The sequence below is a fragment of the Trematomus bernacchii genome, unplaced genomic scaffold (assembly GCF_902827165.1).
Source record: "Trematomus bernacchii unplaced genomic scaffold, fTreBer1.1, whole genome shotgun sequence".
Lineage (NCBI taxonomy): Eukaryota > Metazoa > Chordata > Actinopteri > Perciformes > Nototheniidae > Trematomus > Trematomus bernacchii.
Genome location: NW_022987582.1, coordinates 9,019,170 through 9,034,790, shown reverse-complemented (window position 1 = coordinate 9,034,790; position 15,621 = coordinate 9,019,170). Strand labels below are relative to the sequence as shown.

The window sequence follows — 15,621 nt, the reverse complement described above, 5'->3', positions numbered from 1 at the left end:
CTGTATCTTTAGTTAAACTTGAAAAATGTGTGTTGACCAAAACACACATCTTACTACATCTTAATTTACCCATTACTGACTGCAGTCAGTGACACCCTTTCACCAACAGCGTTATCTGGGACTAAAGCATCCTCAGTATATTTGAAATGCAAAGGAGGAACACTCAGCCGACAGCTTGCAGAGCGCAGGGAAAGTAACCCTTTCCTGGCAGCGTTTCTTCAAAGAGAAACAAACCTTTCCCAATCTGTTCTCATCTCTATGTTGGCTATCTTTTGTAATATCCTTTTCTCCACCTCCACAAATGCAATAACTCAGCGTGGAGAGACAATGTGAGGCAGACTCCTGGCTGACTGTTGCCCATGCTGACTGATTCAAAGGGGGCTGGTTTCCTGCTCGCCCATCAGTCATATCCTAGCAACCAGCCCTCCAGCAGGGCTGCACTCTCATCCTAAAACACACACCATCTTCTCATTGGATCATTCAAATTCACCTTTTTTGGCTCCAAATGTTTACATTATAACTACAATATACTTTATATAACAGCATGCGGATACAATTAGTAGGCTTTTCTAATAAGTAATCCCTTCACCACTTCCTCATAGAAGGACCCTAAATACTAATTCCAATAAAATGTAAAATTGCAAGTATAAGAGGGAAATGTGTTCCAATAGATAATTTTAGATGCAACCACAGTTGGTCTTTACGGTCAAGTCGATTTCTGAGTCTTCCCACTAACATTGTTTGAACTTGTGTGGCTAATAAACAGTGATATATAAAGGTCTAACGCTGCCTCAGGAAATTACTCTGTCCTTATCTCTGCGTCTCTGCACGGCTCGGGGAGCAACAGCTTCCTCGGCAGCTTCAAAAGGCAGATTGATGCTCCTGCACCAATGCCGATTGTTCGGCCTATTACTCACTGCATGCTTCCTCCTTGACATTAACGTTATGACATTTTGAAACAAAAATAAAGCAGCTGGATATAATCAGCATGCAGTTATTGTTGCCTTTTATAGATCGAATGAGAGATATTTTACAACTAATTGAACAGAAATAGGCTGTTTTCTCCTTCAGCTTGTATTTAGGTGGATGCACACTTCAAATGTTGACCACACGATATCAAGTCTGTTCTGCACATATTGGAATGATCGAGATTTAAACCATGTCAAAACTGAGTAACTAAACATCATTACTAATTGAACAGGAACGCTTTGATATTTTATATGCCACTCACCTCAATGCCATTCAACAGAGGCCTAAATTCAGGACAGATGAATGCACTCCCTGCATATGCTGCATCAATGTGCATCCACATCTGTTCTTCATTACCTGGAACAGACACAAAACAGAGAGGCTATTAAGGTTTTAAAAATAACAACTTTTGACAATCAAGATTTAATAACCTGAGATATAAAAAATATGATTCATGAATTTCCAAGATATATATTTGGAAACGAGTTGCATATCATTTGTACTGAATTCTGAAGGAAGATACTGAATGTTTGGTAAACTGACTGACTAAATCAAAAGCTTACAATCCATTTCCTGTTGGAACACAAAAGAAAATTGTGTGTGTGAGCTTGACTCACATATTGGCCCCAGCTCGGTGGTGTGATCAAAAGCACATGATGGCGTGGTGCCAAGGGTCGCACAGAACTGAAAAAGACACAGACATACAGTACAAATCATTCACGTCCCGAAGTGCTTTGTTACCTGTACCAATTAAAAGAATTGGTACAACATTTTTTCATTTTTACTGTCACAATAATGGCACTCTCTATAATATAAATGTAAAGATTACAAATTCACACTTATTTCAGGTACTGTGCAATATCACTTTTATCTAATTCCTTTTATATCCTCATTTAAATCTGGATATCTTTGATGGTTTAGTGCTCCTGGACCATTTCAGCCTACTGTTGTTCACTGATAGTGATCGGTGAGACCAGCTGAGACAGGGATTATTGTCCTTAACCTGATAGACATACATTAAGTTCACCACAAACAGCAGAAGCCTCAGGGTGTGCATAGCATCATCACACACTTTGTATCATTGCAGCTTTTCCCTCAGTTGTGTGTGTTTGTTAGATTTACATGTTTTGCAAAGCAATGTACTGACAGATGTGTGTATCTCAATGGTAAAATCACCCATATCTAATGTTGAAATGTATTTTATGTCCATGTGTTCTGTGCAAATGGGATGAATAAATAGTGTTTTATTTTCTTACATAGAAAGGGATGAGTCCATCTGCTTTGTCCTGCTCCAGCATCCTCTTAAGCATGGCTCCTTCTACACCATAGTTGTTGTCTGCAGGAACCTTCTTCATCATCACTCCAGCAATCAGAGAAGCACGCTCCACTGAAGAATGAGCCTAAGGAGGAAGTAATTGAAACATGTTGTAGAAATGCACTGTACGCCAGATGAATCTCCTTCAGCTTTTAGAAGATAAACCCATCTTAACTTCACAACACGTATGCAGAAATAAATACACACATAGATTAGACATGTACACCTGGATATAAGGATGGTGTTCTTCAGTAGAAACACAAACTGCTGTCCCTGTAAATGTCTGTGTGGCCCTCAGGCGACTCCCTAACCCAATCACAGTCAGCCTGGTATTAAACCTGATCAGAGTTAGCTACTGCCTTGACCCTCTGTCTCGCTAAATCACTGAAAATCTCTTTTACTGTTCCCGACCTTTAATAATGGAAGTTTACAAGAACAATATGTTGAGTAAGACCCTACAGAAGTCAAGATTGTTACACTTGTGGATATAATAAATATGAAATCTGTATAAGTATAAGTACGCTTGGCCTGTGCATTAAACAGGAAATATGTAAGATTGTAAATATTTGTTTGTGCTTACCTGCTCTGAAGTGTAAGCCACCAGTTTAGAGAGGATATCAGCCTCTGATTTCTCAGGGTTGGAGACCTGAATGCGGCGGACTGCTTTACAGCGGGCGGCGAGCATGGACACCAGGGTGGCCTCACTGGCTGTGCCCTGTGAGAATAAGAAGGAAATTGATAAGCATCTTTACATTTTATAGAAGCAAGCATGAAATACATGGAGTCTTCAAGGAATCCAGAGCACCTGTTTTTTCTGCAAGATCTCTAAAAATATATATATTTGGAAAAGAGTTGATTTTGATGCTTACAGAAAAGTCATCTATCCTAGGCATTGTGTACCTATCTCTGCTTTTAAACAGAATTAATGAATCAATCAATCAATGTTTATTTACATAGCCCAATATCACAAATGTTACATTTGTCTCAGTGGACTTCACAGTTTGTACAGAATATCAGTATGACAATACGACACCCTCTGTCCTTAGACCCTCACATCGTACAAGGAAAAACTTCCAGAGAGAAACCCCACAGTTTAAAGGGGGAAATGGGAGAAACCTCAGGGAGAGCAACAGAGGAGGGATCCCTCTCCCAGGACGAACAGACGTGCAATAGATGCCGTGTGTAAATCGAAGAGATAATACATTTGACAGCATAGGTAGACCAAATGTTTGGAAATGCATGTGTCTATAATTAGAAGATGAATCCACGAGGATGTCAACAATCCTGTGGAACCATCAGGGAAGTAGTATGATGAGAGTCAGGCAGGACCGCAGTGATAGGTTCAGCCACAACTCGAAGTCCAGGACTCAACTCCAGAACTCAGGATAGAGCTTTCCGGAGTCCTGGATCCAGGACTCCGGATCCAGGACTCAGGATGCAGGATCCAATGAAGGGTGTAAACAATCCCTATCTAGATTTTATTTGGCAGATACACTGATGTTAATTGACAGATACCAAACCATTTGCAAACACCTTCATGAACACAAGGGAGGACATTAAGTAAACAGTTTGTGCTGTTGGATATTCCCACTGATATGAAGCTGGTGACACATCCACTTCCTCATTAGATAATTAAATCATTGTAGATAGAAACAATGTCTTGAGTCATCACCCAGTCTGACAATTGTTTGAGGCAACATAATGAGCCATGGCTTCTCAGGTATCTGGGGCATTACCACAAAACATCATTACATTTTCCAATTACTTAATCAATAAGCACAAATCTCTCCCCAGACAAGGCAATATAGGCTATTTCATTTACGTCTAAACAAATAGACAGGAAGAGTAAAATTAAGCCAATTTTAGACATCAGGGACCCAAAACATCAATAAACAAATCCATCACTGCAATGATGTAAACATGGCACTAGCTCAAATGAAATGACCAAAGAAAATACATTTTTATAAATGCAAAAAGCAAATAACCTCAAGTATTCCAAACATACCCAACTGGGCTTTATGTCCTTCCTCTGCAAAAGTCTACCAGCTCTCATCCATCCTCCTAGCTACCACTTGTAATAGTGAACTAGAGCCTGTTCTGCTTCAAATATAACCAAATACACTATTTAGCACAAAATAATTGAAACCTGTTGCAGCTGAAATTATAAACACTGCTTTTAAGTATACATGTCATGATCGTAAAGTAAATGTAAAGAGAAAGTGCAAGTTTGTGTCTTTAACATATTTAAGTAGCGCATTTTTGTCAATTAGTCTCCATACTCTTTTGTCATTTGCAATTTATTTTAATCATAGGAAAACTGTTTTTTTTTTTGCCGTCAGATCTAATGACTCACACAGTCATAGAAAGGAAGATCTAAGGTCACGAGGGTCTTTTTGAAACAATCCCCGTTCCCCTTTGTGTTGGCATAAGGTTTATAATAATAGGCTGACAATGTGCTGTCACAACCCTCATTAGCCCTGCTGCGGGGAGAAGAGCCCCATTGGTTGCCATAGTGAGCTTGTAGGCTGCACTTAAAAAGGGAGAGTGGCAAGATACACACACACACTCACACACAGGTGGTCACAATAGAAGAGGCATGAAATGATCTGTCATCAGAGTGCACTCTCATGCTCCACTACTCACCATCACACACACACACACACACACGCACAACACAACCACACACACACACAACACACACCACACAACACACACACACACACACACACACACACACACACACACACCCACACACACACACACACACACACACACCACACACACACACACACACACACACACACACACACACACCATCACACACACACACACACACACACACACACACACACACACACACACACACACACACACACACACCACACACACACACACACACACACCACACACACACACACACACACACACACACACACACACACACACTTGTATATAGATAGCATCCTCTGCTGCTACTGCACTTCTGTCGATGGAACACTAAACTAACGCTTAGCCTTTTGCCACACGAAACAATCCCAGCATCGTCATCTCTGTCTACCTGTTGATGACACATTAAAAGGCAATTTCCTGCCAATTGTCAGTGAACCAGGGAGAGAAAAAGCAACAATCAATAGTACCCAATATTCCTAGTGAATATGATTTCAGCAGCGCTCAGTTGTGAGTCACGGTTCTTTTAAGCCTATAAAACTAAGCCTTTGACTTGGCTTGTCTCAAACCAGGGTAGATTATAAAACGTAGGTTTACTCCTTGGACTGCCTGGGAAAATGTTTGCAGGGAAGCATAAAAAACACAAAAAACATTTACCTGGATGACTCCTCCTCCTTGGCCTTCTGTCCCAGCGATAAAATCCTCAGGCAGGTTCAGCATCTTGCCCAGCCAATCCAACATCACTGTCTCCAGCTCTGTACACGCTGGGCTGGCAGCCTGGAAAACAAACCCAAAATATAAAAATATTTTCTCAAATGTTCTGTGTTTCCATATGTTCATAACATTGTAAATCGAAGACACAGCAAAGTGTCTTTTACCCAGGAAAATCCAATGCATCCAATAGCTGTAGACAGCATGTCAGCCAACATGGCAGGGTAAGAGGAAGCAGCTGGAAAGTAGGCATAGAAGTATGGGCTGTGCCAGTGAGTGACCTGGAAAAAAACATGCAAATACTTAATTCATCTGAAAACAAGACCTTGGATAGTCATTCGTTTGTCATTTGTCATTGTCATTATTTTTTGAAAAACGTATTTTTACCTTTCTTTGGTTCCAGTCATTTGTTTAGAAAACCAAGGACACAATGAGAGTAATACATGTAATGTATTGGGAGAAATTCCCCCCAGATGGATTGGTTTGCTGTATGAATGTCCTTTAAATATGTCTTCATAAAGCCGTATTTTAAAATACGGTAAAAAAAACAACTTTGGTTCTGCTAATCCTAAAAATAGCACTTCATGAAATGTATCACTTTTTTTTTTAATCTAAAATCCCAGCCCCTCCTTTATGGCCTTCCTCCAAAGCCAATACATTGACACACTATTCTGAGTCCAAGAGAAAGCTTTGGACACCTAAAAACATGTTGTAATCAGATTACTTGATATATTCTCAAAATGTGTTGTCATGATTCAATAAAAGAACTGTCTTCTCTATACCAGTATAACTTTTCTAAACGAGCTAATCTGAACTACACAGTCAGAAGAAGCACAAGGGAATATGTTTATCACCAACGCCATCGAGCGCATCAACAATTCAACAGAAGCATGATCTCACCCCTGGCATTATGACCCTCTCCACGTCTGTCATTATATCATCATATTTCTCAGGCTCCAGAGGGGCCTCAGCGGGGATCAGAGAACGGAGGTACCCTGGTTCCACATCTGGGTAGACCGGTCGCTGCTCCACGTTGTCCAGGTAGTCGGCCACATAGTCCACCATCTCCTTCCCCCTGCGCCGGAACTCTGCTGTATCCATGGTAACACTGGAAAATAGTACAAAAAAACTTCTCAAACACTTACAATTTTGAGGTGTACTTTTTGTACGAGTAATGAGTATCTTCATTTCATTTCAGAGGGCAATTTCATTTGATTTTGAATCCAGGGTTGCGGTCGAATAGTCCATTTAGCTTAGGAACCTTCCTAACGGAGTGAAATGACCCGGAAGTCCCTCAGTGGCAGCCATGATAAGTGCCGTTCGAATTCTCTAAAATGAAAGGAAAGGAGGTTTCAAACTTCCTTTATAACCTCCTTTAGCTTAGGAACCACTGGACCTCCCTAACCGACATGAGAGGAGAAAATGCTGCCCCACAATGCCTTGCGGCCGCGGCATTTAAGCCGAGGGAATGTCCGGTCGTTCACGGAAACAATCGATTATGAACGAGAAATGATATCATGAAAGTTACGGTTCAAAACGTATGTGGTAAGTTGCCAAAGTGCTTTGTTTTGAACGTTCATCAGTATTATAATCAAAAAGGGAAATGTGAACGTTAGTTTTGACTGAAATGATCAAATAAAGTCAACATTTCACAGTCTTTACTAAGCTGTGTGGGGTTTGTTCAACTTTTAAAAAGATGTTTGAATGGTGATAGACACATTGATAGATGTTAAGGACTAACGTTTATAATAAATACATTTGTATTTATTTTAAGATCTTTTCATAGTTCACACAATCATACGTATTGGGATCATTTGTATTAATGTGGACCGGAGGGAGAGGGTGACGAGCATAAGTTTCACTTTCCTTTTTTATTTCAATTCCAACTTTGGTCATGAAGAATATGTTTCTCTGTTGTCCCTGTTCATAAAGCATAAACAACAGCATCAGAGCACGGTGCAGAGTCTCTAGATGAGTTTACAGTAGTCCCTCGTTCTTATTAAACATCCCTGTTGTAGTCCGCTGTATAGAAAACTGTAGTTTCCATAGTTTCCCCACCGCAGCAGGCGCACATTTATGACCTCCGCTGGCGCATCATAAACACGTCGGATAGTGAAAGTGCAGTCGGATTCTCTAAAGTACCGCAGTCTCTTCTCCTAAGTCCTTTTGAATTCTCCTATCCACTCTCCCTTAACCCTGTGACGTTCCACTCCGAGGTCAAGGAATAGACGATAGGGTTAGAACTTAGAAGCTGTTTTTTTGGAGTATTCGAACGCAACCAAGGACTTTTACTATAATAAATAATGTTGACACTGTAGATTATTTTTACTTAAATATCTGAATCATTTCTACCAGGGCCGTCCCTCCCTACAGGCCGATCATGCAGACTGCGTGGGGCCTCACCTTGCGGAGGGGGTCTCATCTTGGGGAGGGCGCCTCAACTATGTGCTTATGTGGCGCAATTAGTGTGGTGCGGCACGGTTTCGCAGCTGCGAGGCTCCACTAATCCCCCGTCCCCCGTCCCCCGTTGATGCTCGCGAAACAGAGGGCCTCATCATATAACTTTGCATGGGGCCTTGTGTTGGCCAGGGACGGCCCTGATTTCTACACAACTGCTTGTAGGGATGAGTGGATCGATGTAAAATCTATCCAGTTTTGTAATGCCAAGTGAGGTTAAAGGAAATTAAGTCATACTTGCTTACACTGAAATGTGCAGCTACGTTTAAAATGTGTAGCAACATTGACACATTTCATGTAAAATCTGTAACATGTTGTAACATTATATTGCATTTAAATATGTGAAACACTTGAATTTTAAAAACACATTTGTTTATTCATATGACAGTTTCAAATCTGTATATGGTCTATGGGGGAATGGTCAGGGGTTTCCAACCTTTTCTTTATCTGAGAGCTACTTTGAAAAAGAAACAAAAAGGACAATTTGTTCACTTCTTATTATGGCCCACATAGTAAATACCTTAATCACCTTAATTACCACCTTACAAGCATCTTATGGCACATGTGTAAAATAAGTGCATTCACTCCTTTTTACAGTTAGTGAGATGACTGGCACTGCATGGAGTCCACCATAGAGGTGCATGCTGGAGTGCACCCACTTAGGTTCACTCTAATAGAGTCATTTCAATGTTCATCAGTCAGTCTTGTTCTGTATTTAGATTTCATGACATTCATGTCAGAAAAAGCTGCTTCACAAAGGTAGAGCCAAATAAAGCAGAAATGTTCAGTGCTGCTTGGTGAATGTTCTTATAGTTTTCTGGGTCTACAAGGCTCCAGAAATGTTGTGAGTTTTGCTGAGACTTAAGCTGAACATGATTTTGGAGATTTATAACCTCCATCTCCATCTTCACAGGATTGACACTGAACAGTTCAGCCATCTTTTTCTTCTTCTTCGTCTTGACATTAAGTTATAAACCATAATAAATCAATTGTATAGGTCTAGCCCAGTGGCGTCGCCTGGCCTGGGCATCCGGGGCTTTAGCCCCGAATGTTTTTTCTGTAGCCCCGGACAATTCTCCCTCAATAATATAATACATTAACCGTGCTTTACGTGAACCTCATCATGACACAAGAGAGGACGGCAGCACTGTAATTTCCCGTGTTCAGTGAATGCAACAGAGGCATGACACCAGACCAATCAGAGAGTTGCATGGAAATAAACGTGTGCTTGTGTCATTCAAGCTCGGCTCTGTGTGTGTGTGTGGCAATAGCGCATTAATGCCCCTTTCACACCAACGCAACTCCGGTTCAAGCTCCGTGCTAGAGCTTTTCTGGTTCAGAACCGGTTCTTCGGTTTAGCGCCGGCTCTTTTCACACCGCTCAGAGCCCGACTGGTGCTGCCGCTGCTGCGTCATGACGTCACAGTTTACGTCGCTGAGTTTCTCCCCAACGCCGGAGCTCACCTCACAATAACAACGGGCCGGGGACTGCGTTGCTTTTAATCATACGAAGCCAGAATAAATTAAATAACGACTTCTCCAACCTTATACTTTTCTCCAGAGTGCCGTGGTTCATTGTTTATTAATGTGTTTCAGCGGCATTTACCGACCGCTGCAGTGCTGGCCGGCTGCTCTTCCACGAGTGTATTCTCCCGTTAGCTCCGGGTTAGCTCACACGGCTCTAAAGTATTCACTGTCTGACTGTCACACAAGCAGCTGATACATATCCCCAGTTCCCCTTAAGTGAATGTGTGTCAGTCTGAATTGACGCTGTTTGGTGTCAGTCTGAATTGACGCTGTTTGGCATCACAACGCTGTTATGAAAGTTTCTCTGGTATAACATGGGTGATGTTAGCATAGCAACCGAAGCTAAACTGACTACTTGCTAAGCAGTTTTCTACAGGCACTTTTTACCGACGTATTTTTCATTATGATTCTACTTGTGATAGTCGGACATGACAACCTGTGCAGCCCATGTATTGATTCCATCCGATAGCTGCTATAATAACAACAAAACGTCTGCCTGCTCTCCACAATGATCAATAACACCGAACGGATGGTCAAAGTAAGGTACAAATAAACAGAATCACACGAAGCCTGGTTAGTGTTGCCTGACTTTATAAAGTGTGTTTTTTTTAACAAGTGTGTGGTTGCGTTCTAGTCACTTTGCTCAGCACTACTGCTTGTTACAACTTTTATTTGCCGTACTCGCCTTAAGTGTTAGCTCAGGTTAATCTCGCCCCCCTCCGACGTAAGCGTGACGTATGCGGTTCTTGCTTCTAGACGGACAACTTTTTGGTGCTCGAAACGAACCGGATTCCGGAGCTATGACGCTGCTCCGCTGCGGTGTGAACAGGAAAACCCGGTGCTTTTCAAGCACCAGCACCGAACCGGCCCTGAAACACCGTTGGTGTGAAAGGGGTATTAGTGTGATAGAGAGAGAGAGGGAGAGAGGGGGAGGGAGGGACCGGTGACTGTCAGCATGGACCGTGTTGTTAGCATCTGGTTAGCTAGCTGCACTAACGGACATAAGGAGCTGTTTGTTCCACAAGAAGCTGGAGGAGAGTCCTCTCCTCAGACTGAGAGACTCAGGTGAGCTCAAGGACTCTCTGAGTGTTTAGATACATAACTTTAGTCTAAGTTATCTCAGTGGGTCTCAAACGGTTTGGTCACAAATTATTCAAAATATTATTTCCGCGGCACACCTTCATATGATCATTATAGTTATTAAAAAAAAGAGAATAAAGGAAAAACAGTTATGAAATACTATATGGCAGTAAAACAAGAATAGAGTTTAAAAGGGGAGTGATTAGTAAAATATCCATAAAGAAAAAGTACATCTGTTTACAGTTCTGCTTCATATGGGTGTTGAGAGAGGTATCCATAGATCTCTTCATTTTGCTCTCAAAGTGCACCAGATTGATGCTTTTAACTTCAATATTTAAAAAAAAATCTTCCCGGGGGAGCATCCCCCCGGACCCCTCTAGAGGAGGTGAGGTCCCCCACTCATAAAAAATACCACTTTACCCCTGCCTATATGCCGTGAGCTGATTATCGAGCCTTCATTGTAACAGTCGCGGGTGTACTATGTATGTGCGTGTGCGGAGTGTTGCAGTAAAAAATGCCACTGTCGTGCCGCCGCCACTGTGGGCTAAGCCCCGAATGTTTTCAGGTCCAGGCGACGCCCCTGGTCTAGCCTCCCTATATCTGTGTGTGAAATTGTTCCATCCTCAAAAACAAAAAAACAATACTTCTAGCAACGGTCTTCTGTTAAAAAAAAAGGACACTGAATGTCCTGAATGTGGCATCACAAACATGACTTGAGTCTGAACACAGCAGACAACAGGAGTAGTTACAACAGGCTAGCATATCAAAACTAAAATACTGCATGTGGGTGCACACTTATTCTCTGTTTTACTGTTACATAAATCCCATGAATGTATGACATTAAGTTAGCTTCATCATATCTCAATCAGTGATTAAGTGAATAATAACGTTTCTATCAGGTTACTACCAGCCTGTCACTCATTATTTTTAGGGAGGGGGCGGGGTTTGAAGGAACACAGAGGAGACCGTGATCGCGGAAGCTTTTTCCTCCTGCCTTCACAAACTTTAGTTTACACACGTATTTATCAACTGAAAATAGCAAGAGGACATTCATACTATGCAATCCAAGATGCAAATCCACCACAAACCTGACATGGTGCTAACGCGAGTATTTTTTAAAACATAAATCCATGTGTGTCTGAGCCGCAGCGACACGGACTGATTCAGGTGCGTGCATTTATTGTCGTCGGATTTCATCTACACAGTCTGTGAACCGCGAGCGGCGAGCTACTGAAAAGTTGCCCGCGAGCTACCGGTAGCTCGTGATCGACGTGTTGGAGACCTGGCCCTGAGTCTAATAGTAAGCAGTTTCAATTGGATTGTTGAGCCACCAATTTCAAATCATACAGAAAAACTGGCAGCTCAAACACATGACATATGCATCATACATTAAAGATAGGGTAGGTAAGTTTGAGAAACCGGCTCGAGATACACTTTTTGTTATATTCCATGGAATGCTCTTAACATCCCGATAGCAATGAATATCTTAAGTGCTTTGACAAAAAATCCATACAAAAATGTCATCTGTGGAAGCCGTAATACTGTAAAAAGTACGACCAATCATTTTAGCCGACCAGGCTAAAATAATGGCGTGTTTCCACTACAGCGCGGAGCCCCGTTTAAGAGAGCTGTGACGTCAGCGGCCCGTCTTTGGTTGCGTTTCCACTTGGCCTAGTACCGGCTAGCGGGTCCTAATTCACAGTTTTTTTTCAAGTGAGTGGTTAGATATCTAGAAGAATTATTCCTTAACAATTAGAAGAGCGCAATACAAGTTCAAACTGAAAGGAAAACTGTTCATTCAAGTAGAACAAAATAACAATGTTGTTGGTTGCTATTTCCAAAACTGTTTTTTAATTATTAACTTTAATGCCTCATATGATCCCCTTTCTCTTTTACGACACATTTACAATGCTTTGTTCTCACTCTTAGGCCTCCTTCACACGGGAACGTTTGCGTTTATGCACAGTATGCATATTCAAAAAAGTCTTCCGTTCACATGCATTCGTTTCATTTAACATGTCTGTTCAAACGAGACCGCTGGAAACGCTGTAGTACATATGCCGGGACTGTAAGTGGCGCTGTAACTTCCGCCAAAATACACCAATAGCAGCGAAGAAGAGCAGCCCGGAGCAGCCCCGCAGCAATGTTGCCATGGCTACCCTTCTGTTTATGCCCCGCGGTGTATTTAGCAACATGTAGTTCATGTAATTCTCCATGTCCACTTGTTGCTGATGGTTGTGGTAGAGGAGCTGTAGATTTTGCACTAATATCTGTAGCATGGTCAGTAGCAGTAGCACTAGCAGTAGCTACTGACAGGAGGAAGTGTGTGTGGCGATTGCTGGTATTCAGCGGGATATAGTAATTTCCTCAGCATATGGATAAATGCAACGGGGAAGTTAACTGAAAGAAACCGAACCTGTGGATATTGCATCGACCGACCAAGAAGCACGTCTCCGTGGAGAGGACGCGCTCAGAAAGAGAGATATTCTCTACAAACACCGGGTGAGATCGCTCCTCTGGGACACGCCGGTCCTCTGCCTACAAACATTTCTCTTTTTGCCGCCGACGGGCGCAGGAGCAATGAACAATAATGGCCTGGATTAGGCAGTAAAGACAAGTTTGGTGTATCGCAGAGCGGACTGTTTAATTTTGTTTGTGTTGTTTGGCTGGAAAATTGTCAATATAATGGATCAATGCATGAAATCTGACTCTGTTTATTTTGTTTAAGGAGTATATTGGGCGTTAACAATTCTGGTTTGCCTTTTATAATATTATTTCATTCAAGAACCCCTTGTGCGTTTAATTAACACAGCTATTTTTGATAGTTGCTACAGCAGTGAGCAGGAGAGGTGGGGCTATCGTTATTTTTTCAGGAAATATTCGTATAGAGGTGATTACACAGACTCGGTTGACCCCCCAGAGCGTTTCGTTTGCAAATCTATCCACCTTGGGACCCGTTATCGTTTGTGGGGTCAGTTTCTATCGGCCTCGTGTAAATAATAGGGCTATACGCACGCGAAACAATGCAGATACAAGCAGTTTTCTCCTCGTGTAAACGGCGCCTTAATAAATTAAATTAAGTGTTGTATTCATTTACAGCACACACACACACACACACACACACACACACACACACACACACACACACACACACACACACACACACACACACACACACACACACACACACACACACACACACACACACACACACACACACACCCTAAGCCTTGCACAATATAAATGAATGGATGAACCATTGACCCTCTTACCGACACATTAAGCCAGTGTGATAATCCCTCAGTTTTCTTTCAATTTATTGATGTATGCGAACAGAACAGATTGGCATGAAAAAATACATTTTCTCAAATGTATAGTTTATTGACTGTTATAAACTCATTCTCATATAACACAATGGGCCAAAGTACAGTCACATACAGTAAACCCGGTTAATAGTCTTATCAAGATCACATCACATGAACATAATGACCAACGGAAAATATAATTACTCTAAGCTTTTTTGTCAACTGCAAACGAAAAAAGCATGCTATACATTGTATTGAAGAAAAATCCTGTTGCAGTACGACAACACTAAGTTAATTTTATTGTAGAAAAACGCTTTGAACATATTTCTTTTCAAATGATTAGCGGTGCTTATTCAAATGTCCCAACATGTGAACATTGCCCCTTTTCCTACACCAGGGCATGTTGTTCAACAAGTGTTTTACCCTGCATGTCTCTCTCCCTTGTTAAGAAGCAGAGCCCTTATCCTCAGCATTATCTCAAATAGGATTACACATGTTTGCATGTGTGTGTGTGTGTGTGTGTGTGTGTGTGTGTGTGTGTGTGTGTGTGTGTGTGTGTGTGTGTGTGTGTGTGTGTGTGTGTGTGTGTGTGTGTGTGTGTGTGTGTGTGTGTGTGTGTGTGTGTGTGTGTGTGTGTGTGTGTGTGTGTGTGTGTGTGTGTGTGTGTGTGTGTGTGTGTGTGAGCGTACTTACATTTTCAAGTGAAAGCTTCAGGTGGTGGAGCCTCTCCTCTTCTTTAGCCTCGACAATCAGACGGACAGACAGGCAGGCACAGGGTGAGTGTGTCTGTGTGTGTAAGCAGGACGAGAGACATTTGCTCCTTTTATCTTGCCACCCTCACACCCCCAGCCCCCAGCCCCTACTATTCCAGCCAATGGGAACAGGGCTCACGGTCAGTACAAGTGTTGATTCACAAGGATATCCACGGAACACACGCACACACACATTTAGGTGTATACTTACAAAACATGTATACATGTACATAGTTAGCATTGAAATAATCAAGGTACACCAAGAAAATATTAAGAATGTATAAAAAATATATTACAGTATTATCAGAATCGGAATCAGAAATCCTTTATTATTATTATTATTCTCACAGCGGGGACATGTACAGTGTACAGTGGTAAAAAGAAACAGACATGAAATAATAAAAGTAAAGAAGATGTTATAAAATATTATACACATTTTTTTTTTTTCATTTCTATTATTTCCTGATTCTACACAGGCTTATGTTATGAGTCACCAAATGTACCAATTGTACATTTTAATTAAAAAAAACTAAACAAATAATATTTATTAAATCTGGATGAATTACACGCCGTAATTGAAATGTCTAATAATAAAGCCAGGTTGAAAAAATAACAAACAAAATAATTATATTTAGTACATTTCAGATTTGTATTCTGTGCATGTAATGATAAAAGAAGATTTTGGACAATTATAACATTAAACATCGTATAATTGTTACTTTTTAAGTATTCTGTATTTTAAGTATTTACAATACACTCTGTGTACTGTATCTGTGTTTCTGAATAAAGGAGAAGCTTGAATGTATCAGTAAATATAAATATAATTTTGTAATGACCCC

The 15,621-nt window shown here is 41.3% G+C and overlaps 1 protein-coding gene across 1 annotated transcript; it reads right to left on the bottom strand.

Moving 5' to 3' along the window:
* Positions 1 to 376: 376 nt before the first annotated feature.
* On the bottom strand, positions 377 to 14,816 carry LOC117480720 (aromatic-L-amino-acid decarboxylase-like). Its single transcript, XM_034128153.1, has 9 exons — positions 14,724 to 14,816; positions 6,563 to 6,770; positions 5,830 to 5,943; positions 5,609 to 5,728; positions 2,865 to 2,999; positions 2,226 to 2,369; positions 1,587 to 1,653; positions 1,232 to 1,326; positions 377 to 448 (listed from the first exon to the last, which is right to left on the bottom strand). The coding sequence occupies exons 2-9, from the start codon at positions 6,761 to 6,763 to the stop codon at positions 401 to 403; spliced, it is 924 nt and encodes a 307-aa protein (XP_033984044.1). The 5' UTR covers positions 6,764 to 6,770; positions 14,724 to 14,816; the 3' UTR covers positions 377 to 400.
* Between the last annotated feature and the right edge of the window lie 805 nt (positions 14,817 to 15,621).